Genomic DNA, 23,476 nt, shown 5'->3' with positions numbered 1-23,476 from the left:
AAGAGCTTACATTGAAAAATGCAGCTAAGTTGCCACTTTGATTTTAGTTACTCCAGGTTTGAAACAACAAAAAATTCTATTTTATTTCTATATACAAATTGATTTATAAAAAAGCTTGCATGCAAATCCCAAATGGAATTTACCTCAGCTAAAAATATTGAGGCTTAAAAGAATGGAGAGCTGAAACAAAAATGTGCCTACTTTGGGAAGTATGGATATAAGGCATTGAGTGAGAAAACGTTTTGGACCAGTAACAGACAGTATAGCTCTCATAACCATAGGAAGGAAAAACATACTAAAACCCTTCAGGATTGTTTTATTCACGTGAGAAAGAACAGATACTGTTTAGTTATTATTTAACTTATAAATGCATTTTAATAAGCTCTCCAGCCAGGACAGGAAAAGAAAAGGGTGGAAGGATAATAATAATAAAGATTCAGGGAAATTCTGTCTCAGAACCCACTGATTTTTGGGTTTTTTTTCTTCAACTCTTCTTAATGTAAGGTTTGTTTAATCCACAAATATTAGTATGTAATTGCTACAGATAAAGTGCTAATGGTAACATTTTTCCCCTCCTCTGCATCCCCTCTAGGTACGTGTGGTCAGGCTTACTGGTTGTCCTTGGTATATTTCTTAATGTTTACAGTAAGAATATGGAAAAAATCAAACTGCCTTCACTGCTTGGTCTTTGGAAAAAAAGTGTGGAAGAAAGAAAATCAAGGACGTTGTCACAAACTGTATAGACAGTGGTTCATGCCTTGTCTAGACTTTGACTTACTATTTTATTGGAAAAGTCTTCAACTGATTCACTTTCCAAAGGGAATGTTATTGAAACCAAAGGAGCTGAAGGCATATTGTCTGCTTGCAGATTTCTATAAATGCACACTTTTGTGAGCCCTTTCTTCAGAGCACTTGAATTCATCACAAATGATGTTGTAGGCCACTGTCAGACGGTTTTATCGGCAATGAAGGACAGCAGCTCCTGGCAAACTGCTGAGAAGCTGCACTCAAGTGGGACACAGTAGAAGACTAGTTTGGGCATTTTAATAATATTGGCCACTTGACTGATCTGAGATTAATGGTTCTGTGTTAATTGTCTAGGTGGGGTAATTTAAATGTAATACTGTATTAATCACCAACTGATTGACCAAATTGTGAATTTAACGGTGGAAAATTTAGAATACGGTATGTTGTCACTCTTGCACATTTTAAATAAAAATGTTGGGGTTTTTTTAAGTTATTGTTTAGATCATCACAGAACTTGATATTTGTTGTAATAATTGAAATTTTTATGGAAATCCTAGTGTTACTTTTTGGGTATTGCTTGCAAGTTACAAAACTGAGTCTGAGTTTGTGCAGTCAACACTCATGATTTTGCTAGGGGAAAATGGGCTTTTAGGGCTGAATGGGGTGAGATTGAGTGGTGTAAGAAACTGTTATATTCTTAATCTGTAGTGAAATACAGAATTTTTAGCAGCCTATGGCCCTCTCTATCATAGTGGTATAAAGAGACATGGGAGTTCTCCTTAAATTTTTATCATTAAATCAAAATTCTTCAATTTCAATATTGGAGTAAATAATAACAGCATCAGCTAATGTGATTGGAATATGTATTGTGTTAGTCTGTGTGGTCTTCTGATGAAGTTAAGAGGATTAGGGTACAGATTACAATTTTCTTTCTTCAGTGACAGGAGGAGACAATGTGCTACCAGTCTGTCTTTTTCATCGTGAATTTAGGAAGACTAAGTCCATTTATCTCTTTCTTTCACAGTCAACTTGCTTTTGAATTGCTTGCCATCTCTTTCATTTTATATATTTAACAGCACTTTAAAAATACTAATCATCTTATAAATCATTGTTCTTATGTGGTCATGGTTTTTTTGTTGTGTTCCTTAGATGCATCTTGGTGTGTGTTCTTTCAACTTAGACAAAAATTAATTGGATAATAGAAATATATAGTCAGAAAGAACATACAAGGAATTTAAATATCTCACAGGATGGCCTTGTGTCTAAAATACTAGCTGATGAAAATATTCAAGATGTACAGAATGTTTTTCAGACACTTAAGAAGAATTGCTGTTCAAAGGAACTTGTAATCAAAGCACAGACACAAAATGTGCCTTAAAAATTTTCTTATTAATTTGGTAGCTCACATCTGCCATATTAAGTGTGTTATGGAACAGAGCATGGAATAACAGTGTCTGAGCATGATGGGATGAACAAGAGAAGAGCTGTGCTGACATCACTCCATTGTTCCCAGTGCTGACACTTCTCTGGGGTGTCAGCAAAGCCTCTCAACATACAAACCCACTGTTGCCAGGTTGGGAGAATTCATTGCATGGGACAGTTTTGGCTTCTACATTCCCAGCTGCTGCATTATCAGTTGTGTCCTGGATGAGGTAGAGAGGTGAGAATTTGATGAACAGATACACCTTAAAAGAGACAGATGGCCTGCCATGGCTGTCCATGTTGCAGCCAAAGTTTTATGGTAAAATATGATAAAGCATTCCAATTTCAAATTTGGTGTAAGAGAGCATTTGATCAAGTCAAGGGGATTGATACACTTCTTTCCCTGTTATATTTATCAACTCATACATTCCCTTGCATTCTTTTCACTAAATTAAGTTGGTCTTTCCAGCGAGGTTTAGATAATTTTACAGTCCTAGTTCTGCCATCTGTAAACTCTGCCTGTTGAAAAACTTTATTAACCTTCAGGAAAAGAAATTATGTGAAAACTACAATATATGCAGAAAGTCATAGTAAATATATTTCATTTGGCATCTGTTTTATTTAAATAGATGAGAACTCACTCACAAAGTTTCTGACTAGAATTCAAATGTAGTATGTATGTTTCAGAACTGTTTATATAATCCAGCTTTGTCTCTATTGTCTCTCTATTTGGAGAGAATAGTAATCACAATAATTCACCTTTTAATTTATTCTTTATTGTATACAGGACTGAGTTAATGAGTTATTGTTAGGGGAAGTTTTGATTTATTTTTTTAAAAATTTTCTTAACTGTAGAAGTGTATGTTTTGTTTTACTGGTGTACCTTAAAATTATTTTTATATACAAATGGATATTGTAGGTTTATTGTTAATAGCATAGATTTAAGAGTCAGCTCTTTATTTTCATAGGTGTGAGTCTAGTACTTGCCAATCAACAATATCTGTGTTAAAGAAAATGCACACACAAGTGAGAGTAATTTGCCACACATCATGGTCTGTGCAGTTTCATGCCTTCATTAAGAAAACCTTAATTTCAGTGAGCTGCTCTTTGTGGGGTTGCCGGGTCTTTTTAATAAGCTTCATAGTGCATGCAAGTTTAGAAAACCTTACAAAGCTGCAGGTGTCCTTACTACAAAATTTTGGGATTGAGTCTTCTGTACTGTAATTTGTGTGTTGGTTTTGTGTTGTCTATGAAATATGAATAAGGGCTTGTCCACAAATTGGCTGTAAATTATTTATTTTTTGTGTAAGAGCACTTATAATGGGATGTCAGTTAACCCCTCCCAATGTTGAAGGTTGGTCATACTAACTATTGCATTTTATACTTACTGTCTCCTGGGCTTCTACAGTAGGCATGGTGAAACTATAGGCAAAAAACATTCAATTCTCTCACCAGAAAATTTGTTGTCTAAATATAATAATAATGTGAATTGGTTGCTTCTTATTCTTGTGCTACACATCTTTTTCTTCTATATATATATATATAAAAAAAAAAAATCTATGATGTAGAAATCAGTTATAACAGCATTGAAATTCTCAGTAAAATTTAAGTTTGACCAGGATCGTCTTTGATGTCAGCAATCTACCTCTGTGATACCTGCTTCTGCCTCAGCTTTGGAAAGCTGAGGGAGCTCTGTTTTCCTAAATCAGCATGTGTTTGCAGTTGCTTTCATATCACATTTTTGCATTTGTCTGGCACACTTCAGTAATGAAGTAATTGAATGTGCAGTGGATTGCTTCTGTATTTCAGTACATCAGTATCATCAGAACTAATTACACATGTACCTGTGTGTGCCCTGCCCTCCAAACCTACAGTGTTTTCTGATCCTGCATTAAACTGTTGTTTTGGGTTTTTTTAATCTTGTTTTACCACTCCTGTGCTTTGAACTTACCAAACATTTTAAGCTAAGCTTGGGCTTTATGACATTCCTACTTGTCTTGCTTTTGGATGTGAACTCCTTTTTCAACATGCTCTGTTTATGCACTGTGGATTGTTTCAGGTTTGTATTCCTGCATTTAAGGGCTTACATTACACTTTTGCAGTTGGTCACATTCCAGATTTTCTGTCATATCATTTATAACCATCTGGATGATTATTTTAAATCCTATTTTCTCCATGAAAAAAATCTTTCATACTTATTATTTTTAGAAAGGTCTTGATGAGTGCACATGAGAGTTAACTCCTTGACCTCATTCCATCTTCCAAGAAAATCTCTCTTCTCCCTTTCCTGCCTGTGAGAATGAGAGGAAGAGGAAATAAATTATTTAAAATCCTCTTTTTTTTCTTTAATAAGTGCCTTCCTCACTAACCTGGTGTGTCTTAATTGTTTCTTTTCTTTCTGCCTCCCATGCTTCCAGGCACAAACAAGCCCCTCTCTCACGTTTGACTGCAGCTTGTTCAATCATGGAAACTTTTTGAGTTGTTTACTGTTCTGAAAAGAGATATAAAATTGCATCTATACTCTGGAGGGCAGGAAATAATAAGTAAACTTCACAAGTTAAGGAAATAATTAAATGGATTAATACTTTTTTATGGAGGGATTTTATATATGGTTTAGTTAATAGCTCAGAATTTATTGGTGGAAGGGGTTTTCTTTTACATTTTACCTGTTTAAAAGCCTTTATATTAATTTTAATATTTAATATAAAACTCCTGACTGTTCAGACAGTTTATAGAGATTAATTTCAGTCTTGCCTATAAGGCAGAAAAGCCCTATCTCCATTTCAGAGATGTAGCATAAATGGTATCTTGCCCAAAGTTGCCTTGGTAAGCCTGTGATGAGCAAGGAATAGATGTTAATACCCTCACTTATTTTGTGCCCCAAGTCCAGCAGAGCCCATCTGTATTTTAAATTAAATGGTAGCAATATAAGCCCAGTTTTCTTTTAAGCATTAGAGATGTTAAGTCATTTCTGTTCCTTGTTCTGTACAAGTATAATTTAAAGGGAGAATAAGACAGCCATAAAATAGCTTTTCTGCATTTTATTTGCAGCTTTTTTTGCAATGTTATTTTCTTGTTGATTTGTTCTGTTTTCTGTGAGCGCTGCTGTGGAAGCAAGCTAGACACAGTAGCAGTTTTAGGAAAAACATAATATCCTTCACTTTAAGGTGACTTGTTCACCTTGCTACTAGTTAAAATCTGCTGCCATGGGAAAACTGTGAGGAATTGTCATCACATGAGGAATTAAGCATCGTGATGCCTTGTCGGGTCTGTATTGCTTTGCTTGTAGAGAAGCAAAGACTATTGCAATAAAGAACATTCATGCACAAATAGTCAGAATACAATGCTGACTTAACACTTCTCTACACCTGGATTGTGCTATTGTGCTGTTTTCTTGAGGTGTGTTAGTAATGTATTGCTTTTCTCTAGGTTATTTCGATGTTTTCTTTGTTAGATTTCTCAGTTTCATGCTTCCTCTTTTTTTTTTTTTAATATTTTTTATTTCTATTACTTATGTTTTAAGTGTAAAGTTTTGCTTTGTACTTTTCATCCTGTAGTGCTGTGCCCAGTTTTGGGCTCTCCAGCACAAGAGGGAAATGGGAGCTAGAGGAGAGAGTCCAGCAAAATGACATGAAGATGATGAAGGACTCGACCATCTCTCCTGCGAGGAAAGGCTGAGAGAGCTAGGATTTTTCATCCTGGAGAAGAGAAGGCTGGGGGGAATTCCATCAATTGTGCCATGAAGGGAGGGCACAAAAATGGGGGAGCCAGGCTTTTTTCTGTGAGCCCAGTGAAGCACTGAGGCAGTGGGCACACACTGAAACACAGGAGGTTCCTTCTGAATGGAGGAAATACTTTCTTACTGTCAAGGTGATTGAGCACTGGCAAAGATTGCACAGAGAAGTTGATAAGTCTCCATCACTGATATATACAAAAACTGGATATGGTCCTGGGCAGCTGGCTGTGGGTGACTTTGCTTTGAGCAGGGGATGTCCATATGATGTCCAAAGGCACCTTCCAACCTCAGTCACTCTGTGATCTTTAATTTTGCTGTCTTTGTCTGTCTTCCACTTTCTCTCTTGTTTACAAATTGTTAATAAATATGCTTAAAACGAATATCTCTGAGTTGGCTACAGTAACTGCTGGAGCTGGCAAAGCCATGCTGAAAACACCTGATAGTGTGGTTCTGGCTGAACAGGGAGTACTTTTGACCACAATCCCGTGAGAAGAGAGACACTTTCATTTGATAACAGCTGCTCAGTACAAAACAAGAGTATGGGGCTCTGAGAGCAAATGCAAGACACCTATATATGAACTTGATACTGTCAATACAGAAGGAGTTCAAAATTGCTTTTTATTTTCCACATTTAGATCTTGCAACGCTGTTTGCTGCTCTAGTGCAGCACCTGATCTGCAGATATGCTGGAAGTGTTGCTACACTGCTTGCTACCTCCTTGTCAGCATTTTGCATGAACATGGACAGCTGTGGGAGATGCTCTCCCACTTGTTCAGAGTCTGATTATAAACTCCATTAAATGCAGTTCTGTAGCAGCAAGCATTAATGTGAGCAGATCTGTGCAGAAGTCCACTACATAACGGGGTCTGCAAGAAACATGGACTAGCTCTTTATCAGGGGCTGTTGTGATAGGGTAATGGTTTCAAACTAAAAGAGGGTAGATTTAGGTTGGGTATAAGGGATTAACTGTTTACAAGAGTGGCAAACCAGTGGAACAGCTGCCCAGAGATGCAGTCAATTCCACATCCCTGGAAACATTCAGGGTTATGTTGGACGGGACTCTAAAGCACCTGATATAATTGCAGGTGTTCCTGCTCATTGCAAAGGGTTAGACCAGGTGACCTTTAAAGGTCCCTTCCAAACCAAACTATTCTCTGTTCTCAAAGATGATTTGAGGCCCCTGGAAGGCTTTAATGCATAAAGAAGAGTTCATATAGGCTGCAGGCAGCGACAAGCAGAATTTAATCTTTTTAGGCTTTAACATGCCTTTAATCTTTTGTTGATTTAGCCTTAAGTTAGGATTATTTTATGTACTATTCAAATATTGGTACTGGAAAATCTTTTTAGTGAGAAATACACTAAAATTGCCCTTAACAATCAGTTCAAGCTAACAGCTGGTAGTGCTGTATACCTAGTTTACACTATCCTGTGCATCTAATAAACAAAAACTGAGTGACTGCTTGGCCTCTTCAAACGAAGACTGCATTCTTGCTGTTGGGAAATATGTAAAAGAAAAATATTTCTGTGTAATTTTGTAGATAAGAATTGATTTAAAGGTAGTTAATCCTTTAGACTATGAGTCTCACCTGGTTTCCCTGGACTCCTTATCCTTAATCACTCATGCCCGTCTGTACAAGCTTGGCTTGCAGACTTCATCTTTCCTGGGATTAAAGCAGCCTGAGATTAAGCTATCATGCTTGCATGCTTGCCAGGTATGAGACCACTTATTGCTGGAAGCTTTTGGATCCCCAGGCACATACGTAAAGGCTGCTTGAATCGACCATCTTAGACTTTGTAAATTTTGCATCAAAACACAGCTTCAATAGAATCTATTCTTGGATAGATAAGAGCTCAGGTTTTTTTCCAAGAAGTTGAAGCACAGGCTGTGTACAAATGATACATAGTTTGGCTTCTCAGTAAAAATGTCACTAGTGAAGAGAGCTAGCTTTCTTCCTACTGAGAGCTAAATTTGTATGGAGAACAGGTGTAGCTGTGTATCAGAAAGGTGCAATGTGATATCTTTTACCAGATTATATTTCTGCACTTTGCACTGTGGTGCAAATAAGGAAATAAGAAATAAGGAAAGGAGTGAAAATCAAGATGTATTGGAGAACAATAGCATTAATTCTTGCCGTCCTACTTTTACATTTTATGATATTGGATGCAACAAAAACAAAGCAGATTTTGGTAATCAAACTAAGGCTCAGGACAGGGATTTTTCAAAGGAATTGAAGACATTTTAAATACTGGTGAGCCTTTATTACTTTACTGTTCTGAATGTACCAAATTCAACCACCACAGAAGAGCATCAGACTTCCTCTGTCTGTGCAAAGCTTCTCTTCCTGTCTGTGGAGATCCACTGTGATGACAGATTAATCTTAAATGTGTGTCTTGCTTGATGTAGGTATGCTGAGACACTGTGGCTGGAAAAAGGATGGCTTCTTCAGTCATCTTTGCTGCAGGTCCTTCAAAACTGAGAATATCTGTGCAAAACTCAAAATGACTGAACCATATTTGGTAGGTACACAGGTGGCTGAAGGGGCTGTATATGATTCATTGTGCAATTTATTCAATATGTTAGACTTCTTCTGGAGCTGGTTGTTTGATCAGATTAACTGTTCTCTATCTGATAATGACTCAGAGTGTTAAAATGTGGGGTTTTTTTGAAAATGCGGGTACTTGTGTTTTGCACAGTTTAGGGAGTTCAGATTGATTCTTTTCAATTTATTTTCCTAATTAGAATTTTATGGTGCAGGGGATTATTTATAAGTAGTTTTCAATATTAGGCTTTTATCCTCTGTTTAGTTTATTTATTGAGACTCATAGTAAAAACTATCTGTATCTCTTCTTGTCCATGTTAATTTCTATTACTGCAATCTCTCTTCAAGAGAATTGGTAACCTGTATTATTTTCTCAGCATCATGTAGTAAATAATGGTACATGTCCAAAATTCATCACAACAGCAAATAAGATGGTGCATAGTGCATCATCCTTTCCAAACTGCCACAGCAGGAAGGCCTGGCAGTACATCCATTACCTCTGTTATTTTTCACAAAAAGCTTAATTTTTCTGCCTTTTGATGTTGTAAGGCAGCAACAGAAAAAGAGCTGAGGTAGCTACATGGGGACATAAGCCTTTGGAAGAACGTTGTTTTATTTCAGTCAGAGGTGCAACCCGCACTGGATTGCTTGTGGCTTTATCTCCATATTTGCTCTTCTCCCCTTACCCATTTCATTTTGTCATAACTGGAGAATACAGTAGGAGCTGTCCATGTGTGCACACTTCTCAGTGGAAAAAACCCTTAAATTATCTCATATGTATTGAGCACATAGGAGGTCAATGTGGAATAGCTGATGGTATAAGATTACATTCTCCCATACCTTGCAGCAGCTTTCATGTACCTGTGACATTTTGCAAAAAGCTGGAGAAAATCTGGGAGCTGGCAGGGGGATGCAGCCAATACTTCCTTGAATGCATGTGTAGCCTCATAACCTCATAACCTCAGCAGCCTCTTTAGCAGAAAAAATGGTGAAAAATCACAGCAAAGCCCCACTGCTTGTGGTCTATTAATGTCCAGCTATGAAAACAGCAGTACCAGTAGCCTGTGAGTTGCCCACTGCTGTAGGGATGAACATTTCCCCTCTCTGCTAAACCAGTTAATATTAAGTGTGAATTTATACCTGTTATCCTACTGATAAATAAAATCAACACATTTTTCCATCAGGTGTAATTTAATTTCTGTTAAAGTATGAGCTACATCCTGACTCTCTTAACTACTGTATAGTCAAATGTGGATTTGTTTTGACAGTGAAATAACTGACATTTATGAGTCTTACTTAATTTCATCTCTTTGCCTCTGGAATTCTGGTATCCAAAAGCAAACCAAGTGATTTACTTGTATTTGTTGCTCAGGAGTCTGTATCTGGCACTACTGCATATGATTTTTTAAACAATGTATTAATAAAGTTCTGATCAGACACAACTCCCTGTTTCCCCACAGCTATCTGTGAAAATCTGTATTGTTAGTTTGCAAGAAGTGCTTCAACTGCAAATTTGTTCAAATTTTGTTGAATGCATGCATTGTACAGTGTACCATAAAGCCTGTTGACACATATGAGCAGCATGGACTGCAGATCTATTGTCATTTCAATGCAAGACTTTAACTTCTACTTACATTTCAGAAGAGAACAGAATCTCATATCTTTGGGACCCTCTGTTGAAACAGAGGAGTTGGTTCTTCTGCCAAAAAGGCTTCTTTCCTGATGAAGAAGAAAGTATTTGAGACTTTGGCTTGTAAATGGAGGACAGCACACTTGTATGAGCTCCTATGTTTAATATGCGTGAAATTAGTGGGGTTTTGCAGAATAATGAACAACAATTAAGGATTTTAAAAAGAACTGTGAATAAAAATTGAGGCTTGAAGAAAAGCAAAAACATACAGATTACCATAAAATGAGAACAACCAGCTCCTCCCCGGGGCTGTCCAGAAGTTTAAACTCCTTCAAACTCAACAGCCAAACTGGAGTAATCGTGTGCATGATTTGGCTTGGGCTGAGAACAAATTTCATCCTTAGGGAAAGTGTTGGGAATATTTTGGTGGTAGGAAAAACAAAAGCTAAGGAAGAACAGTTCACTCTTACTGGAAGTAATGTTTGATCTAAGGTGTTACATTTTTAGTTAAGTGCTGGAGTAGACCTTTGTCCAGTAATCGAGCTACCACACCAGTCATCTTGGCTCCTGGAGTCTCTTTCAGTCCCTTTTTCCTGAGAAGGCTGTAATGATACAAGTTCAGAGGAGGTTTAAATAAGAGGATGAAACAATGGGCACTTCCCACCACACTGTGGAACATAATTTACTTGGGCTGTTTTGTAGCTAGGAGAGAAGTGAAAGAAAAGAATTAGATCTTCTATGTAGGTTTTATATTAAAGGTGCATTGTATCTTACCAGTGTTACAGGACAAAATAGAATCAGCCCAAATTATTCTTTCCAGTTTTATTCTTTATATTTCACTAGCATTGTAGTTGGAGCATCAGCACCTGGGAGTCTGATCTTCACATTTCTGTTATTTCTCCAAAATAAGGCTGGGGAGGCAGTTTACCCAGGAGGTCCAGAGTGCATTCTCAGTGTGGAGAAGTACTGGGGTTTTGTTCTATCTGTCCTTTCAATATCTTGTCACTCTGAAAGTCCTCTAAAACAGCACATAAATGGGGAAAAAATGTCAAAATGTGTACTTGTTTTCCTTTGATTTTGCTCTATTTTTTTTTTTTTTAAGTAGAGGTCTGTGTGAGTGTACAGGATTTATTTTTTAATGGTTCCTTCATTAAGAATATTGAGTGCTAGTACTTAGTAGAGTTTCTTAATTGGCATTAATGTAACAGGTTTTTAATAGTTTATCCTAAGGAGTCTTGAGCTAAATTAAGTTCACATTTTGATAACGTAAATGCACAGAATATAATTTTTTTGGGAAGGCTATAACTATCCCCAACCAGAACAGCCTAGTTTGTCACTTTACCTCTACCCACCCTCCTACCCCAAAGACCCCACACCTTTTCTGTCCTTTGCATCCAGGCATGCAAAGGATAAAACACTGAAGGAAAAACGTATAGCATTGTTTTAAAAGTCCTTAATTTGAAGATCTAAAATGCCTGTCTGTCACTGAGTAGTTACAGCTTCACGTCTATGCAGGCTGAGGTGGGGCTGAGGGCTTTATATATGTTCCCTGCTTTGTTCTCCATAGTTTCATAAGTGTAACTTTAATTGAATTTCTGGATTTCCAGTATTTGTCTTAGGGAGATTATTTGATCCACGTAGCTTTGGCTATTTGTGTTGGGGTAACACATGCCCAGCTCTGCCATGCAAATAGCCCTGTGATGCAAAGTCCCCTTTGTCATGGGAAGCAAGCCAAGCCAACATATAGACAGCCACACCTGAAAAAAATGACAAGCTGTTTCTCCCCATTTCAGAGGAAAAGAAGAGATAGTGACTCTAATGTGGACCTGCTGCATCCCAGCCCGGTGCCTTTGTACCATAACCTCTGTATTGCTCTTCCTCTATTTTATAGGTTGCACTTACAGTCAGTGGCCTTATGCTGCTGTTTTAGGGAACTGTACAGCCTGGCTTTATTCCCATCAGCTGACAGAGATGTGAGAATTTCATTAGCTTGATAGCTGCTCTCATTCTGACTGATATAACATGAAAAAATGTAGTTTGAAAATACCTTCCAGGGCTGTTGTGGTGGCCCAGATAGGGCTGTGTCAGAGACCCCAATTCATTTCACAGCCTTTCAGTCCTCTGGATGCCACGTTTAGTAACTAGACTCCCACAGGTTTCTCCACAGCAGGCAGAAGGGCAGATGAGCAAGAAGCATAGTCAGTACTTCAGCAAGTGTTTGGATACTTGATGGAGTTTCATCAGGAAATGCTTCTGATGCAGTAACTTCCTAAGGCTACCTTAATTAGCACATAGGCTTGCAACCTTCACTATGCCAGGTTGCTCCCTCAGCAGCAGAACAGAAATAGGTCTTCCTCTCACCTTGCTACAAAGGGAGCTGTGAGTCTTTTGGGCAATGTGACCTCAGAGCAAAGGACTCCCATTGTAATCTGTGAGTTTTGGATTAAAAGGTTCATGTATTCGACTTTATTTAGGGGAAATAATATTTGAATTTTGAAAGCATGAGTGTTCAGAAAGTAAAATTCAAAATGCCTTGACTAGCTATCATCAAGCACCCAACTCCTCCTGGATAAACACCAGGGCTACAAATACATCACAAAAAATGGAAAATAATGTTGAATTATAAATATATTTGAGAAAATCGTACTGCACTGGCTGACAATTCATTTTAAAAGAGGAGTTGAAATTGATCAAATGAATTGTTTGTTACTAATTATTTGCCTAGTGCTAGCTGTGATGTGAGACCTTGAGGGTGGGAATAAATTATCTTAATGAGGGATTAGGTTAAGGCATGTTATAAATTTTCATTTCAAGAGCTAACCCCACTGTTAATATATTTGCCTATAACTGTGAATCTTCTTTAATAGCTGCCTGTCTTTTTTTGCACTGTGTAATATGTTCCTCTGTTTTTAAATCCATGTTCTGAAGAAGTATTGGCCTCCCTGATTTTATCTTCATTAGAAACAACTCAGAAATATCAACAAGGAAAGAACAGTAATGTAGACTGTAAGTTATATATCATTATGGAGAAAGAAATGTTCATATCCCAAGGGTGAAGTACCAGATACCTTTTACCGTGAATTGAACACATTCACATTCTAGGCTTTTGGAAGTCCCATTGTGTAGAGCATGAAACTTTAGAGAGAGTTTTCTAAGTGAAACGAGGATGGAGAAATTGAGATAAACAGTTTATACAACCTTGAAGGGAAAAGGGGAACAAGGAGGCATGTATTGCTTCCCAGTGAGAGAGACATGAGCTCACCATGGTTTGCTCAGACAGTCTAAGTAACAAGGATTTTAAATCCTGTCTTCCTCTATTAAGCTTCTATGGTCACATTATTATCATACTTTATTATTATAGCAGCTGTTAATAATTCATAGCAAATTCTGAGGTAAATTATAGGCAGATTGAAATAGGGACTTTATGTATTTCGGCAATGTTTTGTGAGTATAGATGTTAACACAATCTAACAAACACGTAATAATAGAACATTATATTTTTCTCTCCCTGTGCCTTTCCCATTTTCCTCAGTTGTCCTCAAAATGCTTTTAACAAAAGGGCATGATAATATCTGTATTCCTATGGGCAGGTCAGCACCCACGGTCACTCAGCAGGTCAGTGTGGCAATCAGCACTCACACACCTCTCTGAGCCTCGTGGGAGGCACATCTGGAGTCCTGTGCATGCTCTTTTCCTTAGGTACTGCTTTGTCACAATGCCATCAGAGCTGGCTGTTTTCTAAGGTGGCACTGGAGAAGCAGGATGATGTGTTAGAAAGTCTTGCCTTTCCATTAACTCAGTTTGTTTCAGAGTTTAATTTCATTGGATTTTTTTAGGGCATGATATAATGCTTCAGTTTGCAAAGGGCTTTAGAGGGCTTTTTAAAAAGATACTCTACTTCTTTTTGACTTTTTAAATATACACTGCTGGTTTTGACTCATTACCTGTCTCCTCCTTTCTGCAGCACTTGGTGTATGATTGCTTCAGCTCTGGAAACACACAGGAGATGATGACACACTATCCATGCTTATTGTCAGAGCTTTTGGGAGATGCTGTTCGTCCCACTGGAAACATAGTTGGGCCCTCTCTACTTTCAGAGAGACTTTTTTCCAGGCACTGCCAGGCCCCTTGCTACTGAAATTCAGAACAGTAGCAAATTTCCCAGTATTCATTATTCCATTTGGTCTCAATTCAGAAGCAGCACTTGTGTGCTTGGTTTGTGCAGGAAAGATTCATCACATTCTTGGGTCACAGCTCCACAAACACATGCAGACGGACACACAGGGAGGGAAGAAAAAATGAGTTTCATATGTTTCGTTCATGTCAGAACTCAACAACTTTAAGAGTGCAAATATTCTGCAGTCACTCATGAAAAGAAATTTTTAATAATAAATATCTAACAATTAATGGGCTGATAGCTGCAGTTGTCTTCAGGGCATAATATCTAATTTCCTTGCAATGTTTCATATCCTTACTTTTCATGCTGCAACAGTCTATCATTAAAACCAAACGCAGGTTTCTATCACTTTTATTTATTTTTCAAATCAACTTATAAATCAGTGCCAGACCTTGTTACAGATGAGTTCCAATAAATTATCAGCTGTGGACATATTCTGAATGTTAAACATTCTCTGTTTTTTCATTTATTTTTTCCACCCCGCATACTGTGCTCTTGTGTCACCCTTTGAGACTGGAGCTCATGCAGGAGCTTTTGGAGGGGTTTTGCCCTTTTAAACAAGGTGGGAACCTGGCTACATAATTGTATGCTTTTTAAATAATGTAAAAATGTAAAAAATATTGTTTCTCAAGTTAAAAAATACCAAGGGAAACAGTTCCACACAACCTGCAACAAAATTTACATCTCTGGACTTTAGTAAAATAGACGTCATTTCTTCTACTTCTAGCTGACAGGTAATTCCCAGAGAAACTTGTAACCCTAATCTAACTCACATTAATTCTTTCACCAAAATGCTCTGTCGTTGCCCTTTGGAAGAAGGTCATAAATGCTATCATGTGCTGATGCTGACTTTTCCTTAGCTGATTTGTCACTTCTAAATTGGATTGTTGCAATTAGCAGTATATTGCTGGTTTTGATATGACTCCATCAGTTAAGTAAATTTTATTGCTAGTTTTACCAGTAGGCTGAGATATAGAAAATGGCCTAAAGTGGCATAGCCTTGCATGGCTGATGGGGAAGCTCTGAATATAGTAATTAGCAAAATAACCTTTAAAAATGTTCTAGGTTCAATTAGCTTGAATGAACTGTGTAAGATGTGAACATGTATGGAAGTAAAGATGCACCCAAAAAAATTCATTTACAAAAAGCCCTCTTCAAAATGTTGTGTTCTCTCACAGTTTTCTTACTCTGGGTCTCTTTGGTCCTGCTTGGTTTTTCTTTTTTGCTTTTTTTTTTAATCATTATGCTTCTTTTTTCTTTCACATCTCTTGGGTTTTCAAAACTTTCCTTTGTTGTTAGATATCATGGATTTCAACTCCCACAGACAGAGTATGATTTGGTTGATTTTACCTCCTTGAATTCAGGTAAACTTCAATTAATTCCAACCTGAAAAGGAATCAATTGAAAATTACCCAGTGTTCCTTTTTTTTTTAATAAAACCCCCTGTTATTAGACTCTACTGTTATTTTATTAAGTGGTATTTCTGATCATTGTCTAACATTTACCCTGCTGTGTAAATTAGGTCATTTGATATATTGTTGAGTGACAGACAACATTAATCCTTAGCATAAAATAGGAAATCCTTGAAGAAAAACAGGAAGAATTTCTAAACAATGTGGCTAGACCTCATCTCATGGATGAGAGCCAGAAGTGCAGATTATGCATCAGTTTTTGACACTTTCCACCTGAACTGGAAAAAAAAAAAAAATCTTGTAATTATATAGTGCCAACTTTTGGCTTCATCTGAATGCAGCAAGAAAATCCTTAGTGTGTGTTTGAGGTCTCTTCTGATTCCTGCCTAATGAATAATTTTTAGTCTTTTTTATGCATCTCTTCCCAGGTACCTACCATTATTTCAGTAAAGCAATTACTTTTTCCCCCTAAATTCTTCATTTCAATGTCCTTGTAATCGGCCAGACGAAACTGCCTTATTCCTATGGCAAAGTAATTATATGTATGACTTGTTCCTCCTTGTCTCTCAGATTAAATGCTCTTCAGGGCAAAGGTGCTGCTGGTTTCGTGGTCTGCTCTGCATCCACTGTCAACACAACAGCAAGTGCACCAATGAGCACAGGTACAGAGCTGAGACACACAATCTCCCTCTGATTAAATATAAAATCTTATCTGCTACACAGAAGCACTTACTTTGTTCTGTTTATCAGTCCCCATGAAAGATGAATAAGGAAAATCATGGATATCTTGAGTCGCAAAACATGCAAGTCTGGGGACAAAGCGAATTTTGAACTTTGCTGCTCTGCCCTACTAAATTTCAGTCAGCCCATTTACACTGTTTGTGTGACACAAAAAACTGCCTAGAGCAAGTACTGAGCTGGGAATGTGCAATTCACAGCTTTCCTGAGGAGGCATATTTTTAAATCTGGACCCAGTGAGGAAGAGCAGTTGATTTGATCCTTCTCCTTAATTCTATCTATGTGACAAAAAAATTGGGGTAAGAAGCAGAGAGAACCTTTTCCATTCTCTATAGTGATCTTTAGAGTTTATTTCAAAAGTATTTAATATTGCTGATAGGAGTGCACTTATATATCCATTTAAATACTACAAGGGATAAGCTACAGGAGAGAGGTAACTGCATGAAATGGGGATGAATTTGTATTTATAGAAGGATTTGGGTTCCTGGGTTGGTATGAGGAAAAGTTTCCAGCGTTTCCACCGACTTTTTCCACTCCTGCACCACTCAGGTGATGCCACTGAAGCTGCACAGGGCCTGGAGCTCTCATGAGTGGTTCTGCTTGTCAGCCAAATGTCTTTGCAGCATAACCTGGTCCTCTGAGATGGTTCTATTATTCTAACACAGACATTGCACCTTTACCACAACACAAACAGGCAGATCAGTTGTACATCAAGAAAACACCCAGTCTCCATTACCTGTGATGCTGAATTGTCACCAGTTTGAATCCCAGATGCTTTCAACAAGAAGTTTAAATTCATACTGAGATGGCCAGACTTAAACTGAGATCTAGCTGTGCGTGCTCAGTGTCACTGAAAATCAGGGTACTTTTATTTATGTGTTTATACAGAAGCTGATTCCAGGAACCCAGACTGAAAATTAATAACTGATATGGATATTTTATTTCAGAGAAATTCCTTTCTCCATCTTCTAAACTCCCTGTGTTCTTTGCACTGTATAGACAAAGTTGCCTTGTAGTCTGACTTCAGGGAAGTATGAATGGGGACTACAGTTTCCATCCACAGTTCTCTCATTGACTTCTCCTGGAGTTTAGGGCAAATCTCACTCTCTTTCCACCGACACTGTCTCAGATCCCACAACAGATTGCTGGGAATGCCAAGTACCAGAACTGCTGTCAGGCCTAATTAATTTTCAGGGTGCTTGGAGTTGTTTGAATGAAAGGTGCTATAGAGGGGGAAAGATACTGAGTATATTATTATTGTTGTTATTTCACAGAAGCCCTGTCCATTGTTCTCAGGAGCAGCCTGTGCCTGGTGGAAGACTGCCTTCCAATCTTTCTAGACACGAGCTCTATTAACATACAAACGAACAGGTCACACTATTCTTGGAGCAGAACTCTTTAGCATGTTAATGACAGATTCACACTGGTGGCCCCTTAGTGCTCTGGAGAAATATAGATTTTGCTTAGTGCTTAATAAAAAAAGGCCATCATAAAATATGTCACTTGAGACCAATGAATTTGTTGCAGGAAATAAAAAGGAAGAGGAAAATGACATCGATTTCTCTTTTCCTGGGTGCCAAGTGTGGCTTCCACTTGTATTGGAATCCTCCTGTTACTGTAACATTTATTCACAGCTACTTGGCAGAGGCATACGTGAGGCCAAATTTTCAAGTGAAGGCTCAAAAAAAAGGGTTTAGCTTCTGTTTCTGGACACCTGAAATGACAACCTTTATCTGTGGTTTAGAAAAGAGACCATAGTCAATATGGAATAATGAGGTCATGGCCACTAGAAGCCATGGGGTGGATCCACAGCCATCATATCCTGCCCTAATGCCACCAGAGGACTGCTACAACTGTTGTCATCTGAGGACTGATCTCATAGCTCTGGCTATGTAGTTTGGTCCTTATGTGCAAGATGAGCATTTCTGAACATTAGCCCTGCATATGAACAGATGAGATCTTTTTACATTTATGGCCACAGTAATATGCAGTACTTCACAACTTCAGGTATATTTTAGATGTGACAAGGCATAGGAAAAATTCCTGCTGCTTATTTCTTACAAAGCACAATTTACAAAATACTTTTTTGGATCAGGGATTCTACATGTCGATTACCTGAGGTGTGGATGAGAGAAAAAAAGATTTGCTTGAAGGGCTTTATCCATAGCTTAAAGAAGTAAGCAGAAACCACTCTCCTTGATTCTCTTGTACCAAGCTTTGTACCAAGTACAAAGCTTTGTACCAGGGCCTTGTACCAAGCCCTCAGTTAGGAATGACATTTTATTGTTGAAAAAAAAATCTGTTTGGTGGCAAGATATGTGTGTATGCCTTTAAAAACAGTCTTCTGTTAAAACATATTACATTCATTTTCCTCTGTCATTCTTAGCTGAGAAGCAAACAACTTCAACAGGGTGCACGAGCACACAGCAGCATTACCCATATCCAGTGCTTCTTGATTGCTACATTGGCCATTATAGCAAAGGTGAGTTGTTCCATAAGAGGAAAACACTTTAGGGCTTCCAGCAGCCAAGCACAGAGATCAAGCAGAGCTCTGCACCAGCCAGAGGCTGTCCACATGCTGCTCCAGCCAGAAATTCTCTATACACACACTGAAAATCGTGGCAGGGATTTCAAGATGTCATGCTGACACTGATGTTGCCATTTTAAATTCAATCAATTAATATTCTAAAGAGGCAAAAACATTGTGGTAGTAGGTATACCGCTGCTGCCCTCATGGAGCTAAACATTATAACAAGTGCTGGTACTAAGTGGTTTTCTGAGTCCCATAAAGGTTAGATCATATCTTTGAGGATTTCATGCATTTCTTCCCTTATTTTTTTTCTGATTAGTTCATTTTTATTATTAGCTATAGTAAGGGAGTTTACCCAGAAGTGAATGAGAAAATGAAACTGAAAAGCAGTTAATTGGCACTTTAATTGCACAGATACAGGCTTTGAAATTCCAGCAGCAAGCCCAAGTTACAATATTTACAGGGAAAAGAGCAACAGAGATATTTCTTCGCAGGTTTTTAATTGGAATCCTAATGAAATCACCTTGTGAAGGTGTGGGATGCCTGAAGCATGTACGTGATGGCAAAGGAGGTGACTCTGTGTATTAGCATGCACAAAGAGAACAGCCTGTGACATGGTTTAGGCACGGTCTACTCAAAGCTTCCCAGCCGTGGGGAAAGCAAACTTTGCCGCTCCAAGAGCAGGAAGCTGAGCTTTCCAGTATATCTTTGTAGGCTTTCTTGGCAGTGGGTGGGAAAAGAGAGATTCCTCCAAGAAGCAGTAGTGGCTACAGGTAAGGACCCCTGTGGGATGGGATGGGATTTTTTGTCTTTCATTCATGTGTTTTTCCTTAGGAAAACCGGAGTACCAAGTAGATGTGCACGGCTGATTTCCACATGGAGTGAGAAGCTGACACAGAACATGGCCTTTACCCAGCTCAGTACACAGGAGAGTTCTCCTGGGCTCTACAGCAATAATCTAGACTGAGATCAGGCTTCTCACCCAAATCACTTTCCTGTCACTCTCCATCAATCAAAGAGAAATAAGGGCCCAAACAGATAACGCTGAATCAGTGTGGCTTGGGTACTCCTGCAATCATCAATGTTACATTTCCTAAGGATAGATAAGTCTAGGCTATGTCCATATTCTTAGTCCACTACAACTCTGGAAATGGCAGAAAAAGATTAGGCTTTCTATTTTTCTGCCAATGGTTTAATGCATGAAGATCTATCTTGACTCCTATGAAATCGCTATTTCCTGAGCTGTGAATGTACCAGTAAGAGTAATAGTGTACTTACAAGAGTAAACCAGCATGAGACTAATTTGTTAATGTTTGAAAAACTTGGCCTGGAATAAAGAATATCTGTGTCACATGGGAGTTTGCCTCTAAGGGAACAGTGGTATTTTGATCAGCATTCTCAGGTTTTTTGCACTTAAAATGAGCATGATGTTTTCAAAGATGTTGCCTGCCTAGCAGGCTTCATAAGACTTAGAAAAACTTACTTTGATGAAGATTTTGAGACATTATATGAGAGACATTAAATAAGGCTCCACCTGAAAACTCCCTTTTTATCTGATTTTTACTCTCTTCTAGTCCACTGCTTTATCACAGAAATTTTCCATTCTTATTACAGAGCTAGCAAAGAAGGTAGAAGAAGCTAACATTAGCCCAACTGAAGATGAACATGACCTCACTCATTCATCAAACAGAATCAAAGTCGAGACAATGGTATCAGTAAATCCAACTTAATGATCTCTCACAAAAGCTCCTTTATTAATGTACCACTTTGAAATATAATTCATTACACACCAAAGGCTCAATAAGCCACCAGGGGAAGCAAAAATTTCTAAGAAAACCTCATGTTTTACCAAAACCACTAAATCAGTCCAGGGCTGCTAAGAACAATGACAGCAGCTAGTTGAAGGATCACTTTATCCTCTGGTGTCTGCTGAAAGGCCTCTATTAAACATTTACATTGGCAAGGGAATCCAAGCTGTAACACTACCCAGATACCTACTGCACTGCTAGACTAATAACATGAAATTTTAAGCAGGGCAAGAATTTTGTTTTATATGAAGGGTTAAATTCACTTTCAGAGGAAAGCACCAGCTTTTATATGAAGAGCTCAAGTCTTGTTTCTCGTCCCTCATATCTTCTTTCCTTTGCAAAATATCTTTTTATAAATGCAACTTTAAACCAAAGATGCATGTGGGTTTTAGCTTGCATGACAAATGAGCCAGCATACATTTGAGTTGAATTAATGCCATCAATTGCATTGTGCCTATCCCTACTCTCCCTGAACTCAGTAGGAGGCTGGTGAGAGCGGAGTACTGAGTTGTTTGGCATCAACAAGGATTGTAAAGGAATTGTAAAAGAATTTTGGTATTTATGGGAGCACAAGAGGCCATGCCTATATAAGTTCTTACCCCAATGTGAAGAATAGGAGAATGGAAACAGAGTAGAAATATTTATATAAATGAGCAAGTGACATTTTGTGGCAAATTTTGCTCAAGAGATAATTCTCTTCCATTCTGGTCTTAACACATAGACTAGACTAAACTAGACTAGACTAGACTAGACTAGAAGAGAATAGAAATTTCATTTGGAAGGGACTCACAACAATAATCAAGTCTAACTGCCTGCTATAATAACACTCCATTCTTCTCTCTCTTCCTCCATATATGCTTATGGGTCATTTATATGGTGTCTGCATTCTCCAAATAAACAAAAAAAATGTGCAAAATTTGAGACTATAGAATTTAATTATAAATTTAATGATAGTAACTTTCAGACAGAGATGGATTATCCATTTCATCTGCTAAGTAACCTTTTGATGCACCTTTGATCTACTCATTTGCAAATATTCTTCCACATTAAACTTACAACCTCTCTTTCATTTGGATAAATTCAATTGTACAACTTCAGGGCAATTATTCATGAGTATTTTAGAAAATCTTTCTGAGAGTTAATAAAGAAAACACAAAACCTTGTCTCTGAGAATCAAACAGTATGTGTCTGGTTAGAGTATTCTGGATGTTCTACAATCAACATGATACTGTATTTAGGGGGGAAAAAAGACTAATTTTTGTTTGTTGGGACAGATCCAAAACAGACCAACATTAGAGCTTTACTGAGCTCTGTATGAAGCTTCCAGTCCAGGAAAAAGGATGCTGCTGTGCACTCCAACAGCAGCAGTAGCCTTGGCAGTTATCTCCACCCCTAAACCTATCCAAAAAGCAATTTAACGCACCAGCAGCGGTTGCCTATTAATCGGGCTAGAAAAAAAGGTAGCCTGGGAGGGTGGGTTTAAAAAGAGGAATGTGGCACTATTATGTATTGCTTGCAAAGTAAACAAGCAACATCAGTATAGTCATTTCCTAATTACGAGCTGTTTCATAAACTGTAAATGCTAACATGGGAGAGGTAAATCATAGCAATTTAATTAATAAAACACTTTAGACAATTAAATCCATATGTGCATGTCCTGGGGCACAACATCAATAATAGAAGCTTGCAGGCATATTTTGGAAATTTTATGCAATCATTTGCAGATCTTGTAGTCAATAATTGGTACAAACTGTTTTAACTCTTCCTTGCCCTGTCTGGAAAATTGAAAATAATTGCTAATTACTATTTTTATTATTATTACTGATTTTATTACTCTTATTTTGTTGCCCATCTTTCCATTCTATGTGTATATTTTAAAATTATTTTTGTGCAGTCTACAAAAATTAATCTTATTTCTTTCTTACATGTGTGTTAGCTTTCTACACAGTAAAACAAATTAACTTCATCCTGGGAAAGTAATAGACTTGTTCTTCTGGTACGCAGAGCTAAACTAAAATATGCACATACACTATAACTTTGGGCTCTGAAGTCTGAGTGAAATATCTGATCAATGGGACTTGAACTCTGGAGTTCAGGGATCTATCTGTGAGCAAAGATATCTTTACAGCTTTTGGAGACTCTAAGCACAGATCTGAAAGGTGATCTGCAACTGAAAGGTGTTCAGAGAGACTCATGTCTGCAATAAGGCAGACTCGTGCACAGGCTGTTATTCTTCATAATATATCCTTCATGACACTTCACAAACCAGGCTGACAGCAATCCAAAGAAACTAAACTCCCTTGTACCAAGAAAGTGCTGGGATCTTCCAAGGCCCATTAAGCTGCAGAAGGAAATAGCACGGATCTCATCCTCGCACTGGCTCCCAGCTAATTTCCAGTGTCCATGTAAAGCTTTGTTCTTACAATTTCAGGCAATAATGAATCCAGCCCTGGCAACATCAAAGCGTGGTATGATCTTTGAATCACTATAACTGCATGTCCTCTGGGACGATGCAAATCACAAAGACTTTTAAAGCAATTAATGGATTCAGCCCCATTTACATCAAAGTTCCAGTTCTGATTTATGCACTGCCATGATAGCAGTGCCTCCTGGGGACAAGGCAGTTCACAGAGTCCCAGAAGCAGCATATAAATGCTGGGGACATCTTCAGTTAAGGGGATCTCACAGTGCGTAGTCTTCCAGTAGAGATCAAACAGATGTGAAATCTCTAGGGAA

At 37.9% G+C, this 23,476-nt stretch overlaps 1 protein-coding gene across 5 annotated transcripts in view; it reads left to right on the top strand.

Moving 5' to 3' along the window:
* Positions 1-21,647, top strand: part of SLC35B3 (solute carrier family 35 member B3) — a 38,368-nt gene extending 16,721 nt beyond the window's left edge. For 2 of the 5 annotated variants that reach the window (XM_086901449.1, XM_086901411.1), the window contains 3 exons: positions 16,235-16,326; positions 18,789-18,884; positions 20,547-20,677. In XM_086901449.1, the coding sequence (XP_086757575.1) occupies positions 16,235-16,326; positions 18,789-18,884; positions 20,547-20,662 (304 nt within the window). In that variant the 3' untranslated portion in view covers positions 20,663-20,677. Of the gene's footprint in view, positions 1-592; positions 6,286-16,234; positions 16,327-18,788; positions 18,885-19,766 lie in introns of those variants that run through there. The other 3 variants (XM_086901439.1, XM_086901422.1, XM_086901433.1) reach the window with 2 other exon arrangements.
* The last annotated feature ends 1,829 nt before the right edge of the window (positions 21,648-23,476 follow it).

Source organism: Cyanistes caeruleus, chromosome 1, assembly GCF_971803275.1.
Source record: "Cyanistes caeruleus chromosome 1, bCyaCae1.hap1.1, whole genome shotgun sequence".
In the NCBI taxonomy this organism is placed as follows: Eukaryota; Metazoa; Chordata; class Aves; order Passeriformes; family Paridae; genus Cyanistes; species Cyanistes caeruleus.
This window is presented reverse-complemented; position numbering and strand designations above follow the sequence as displayed.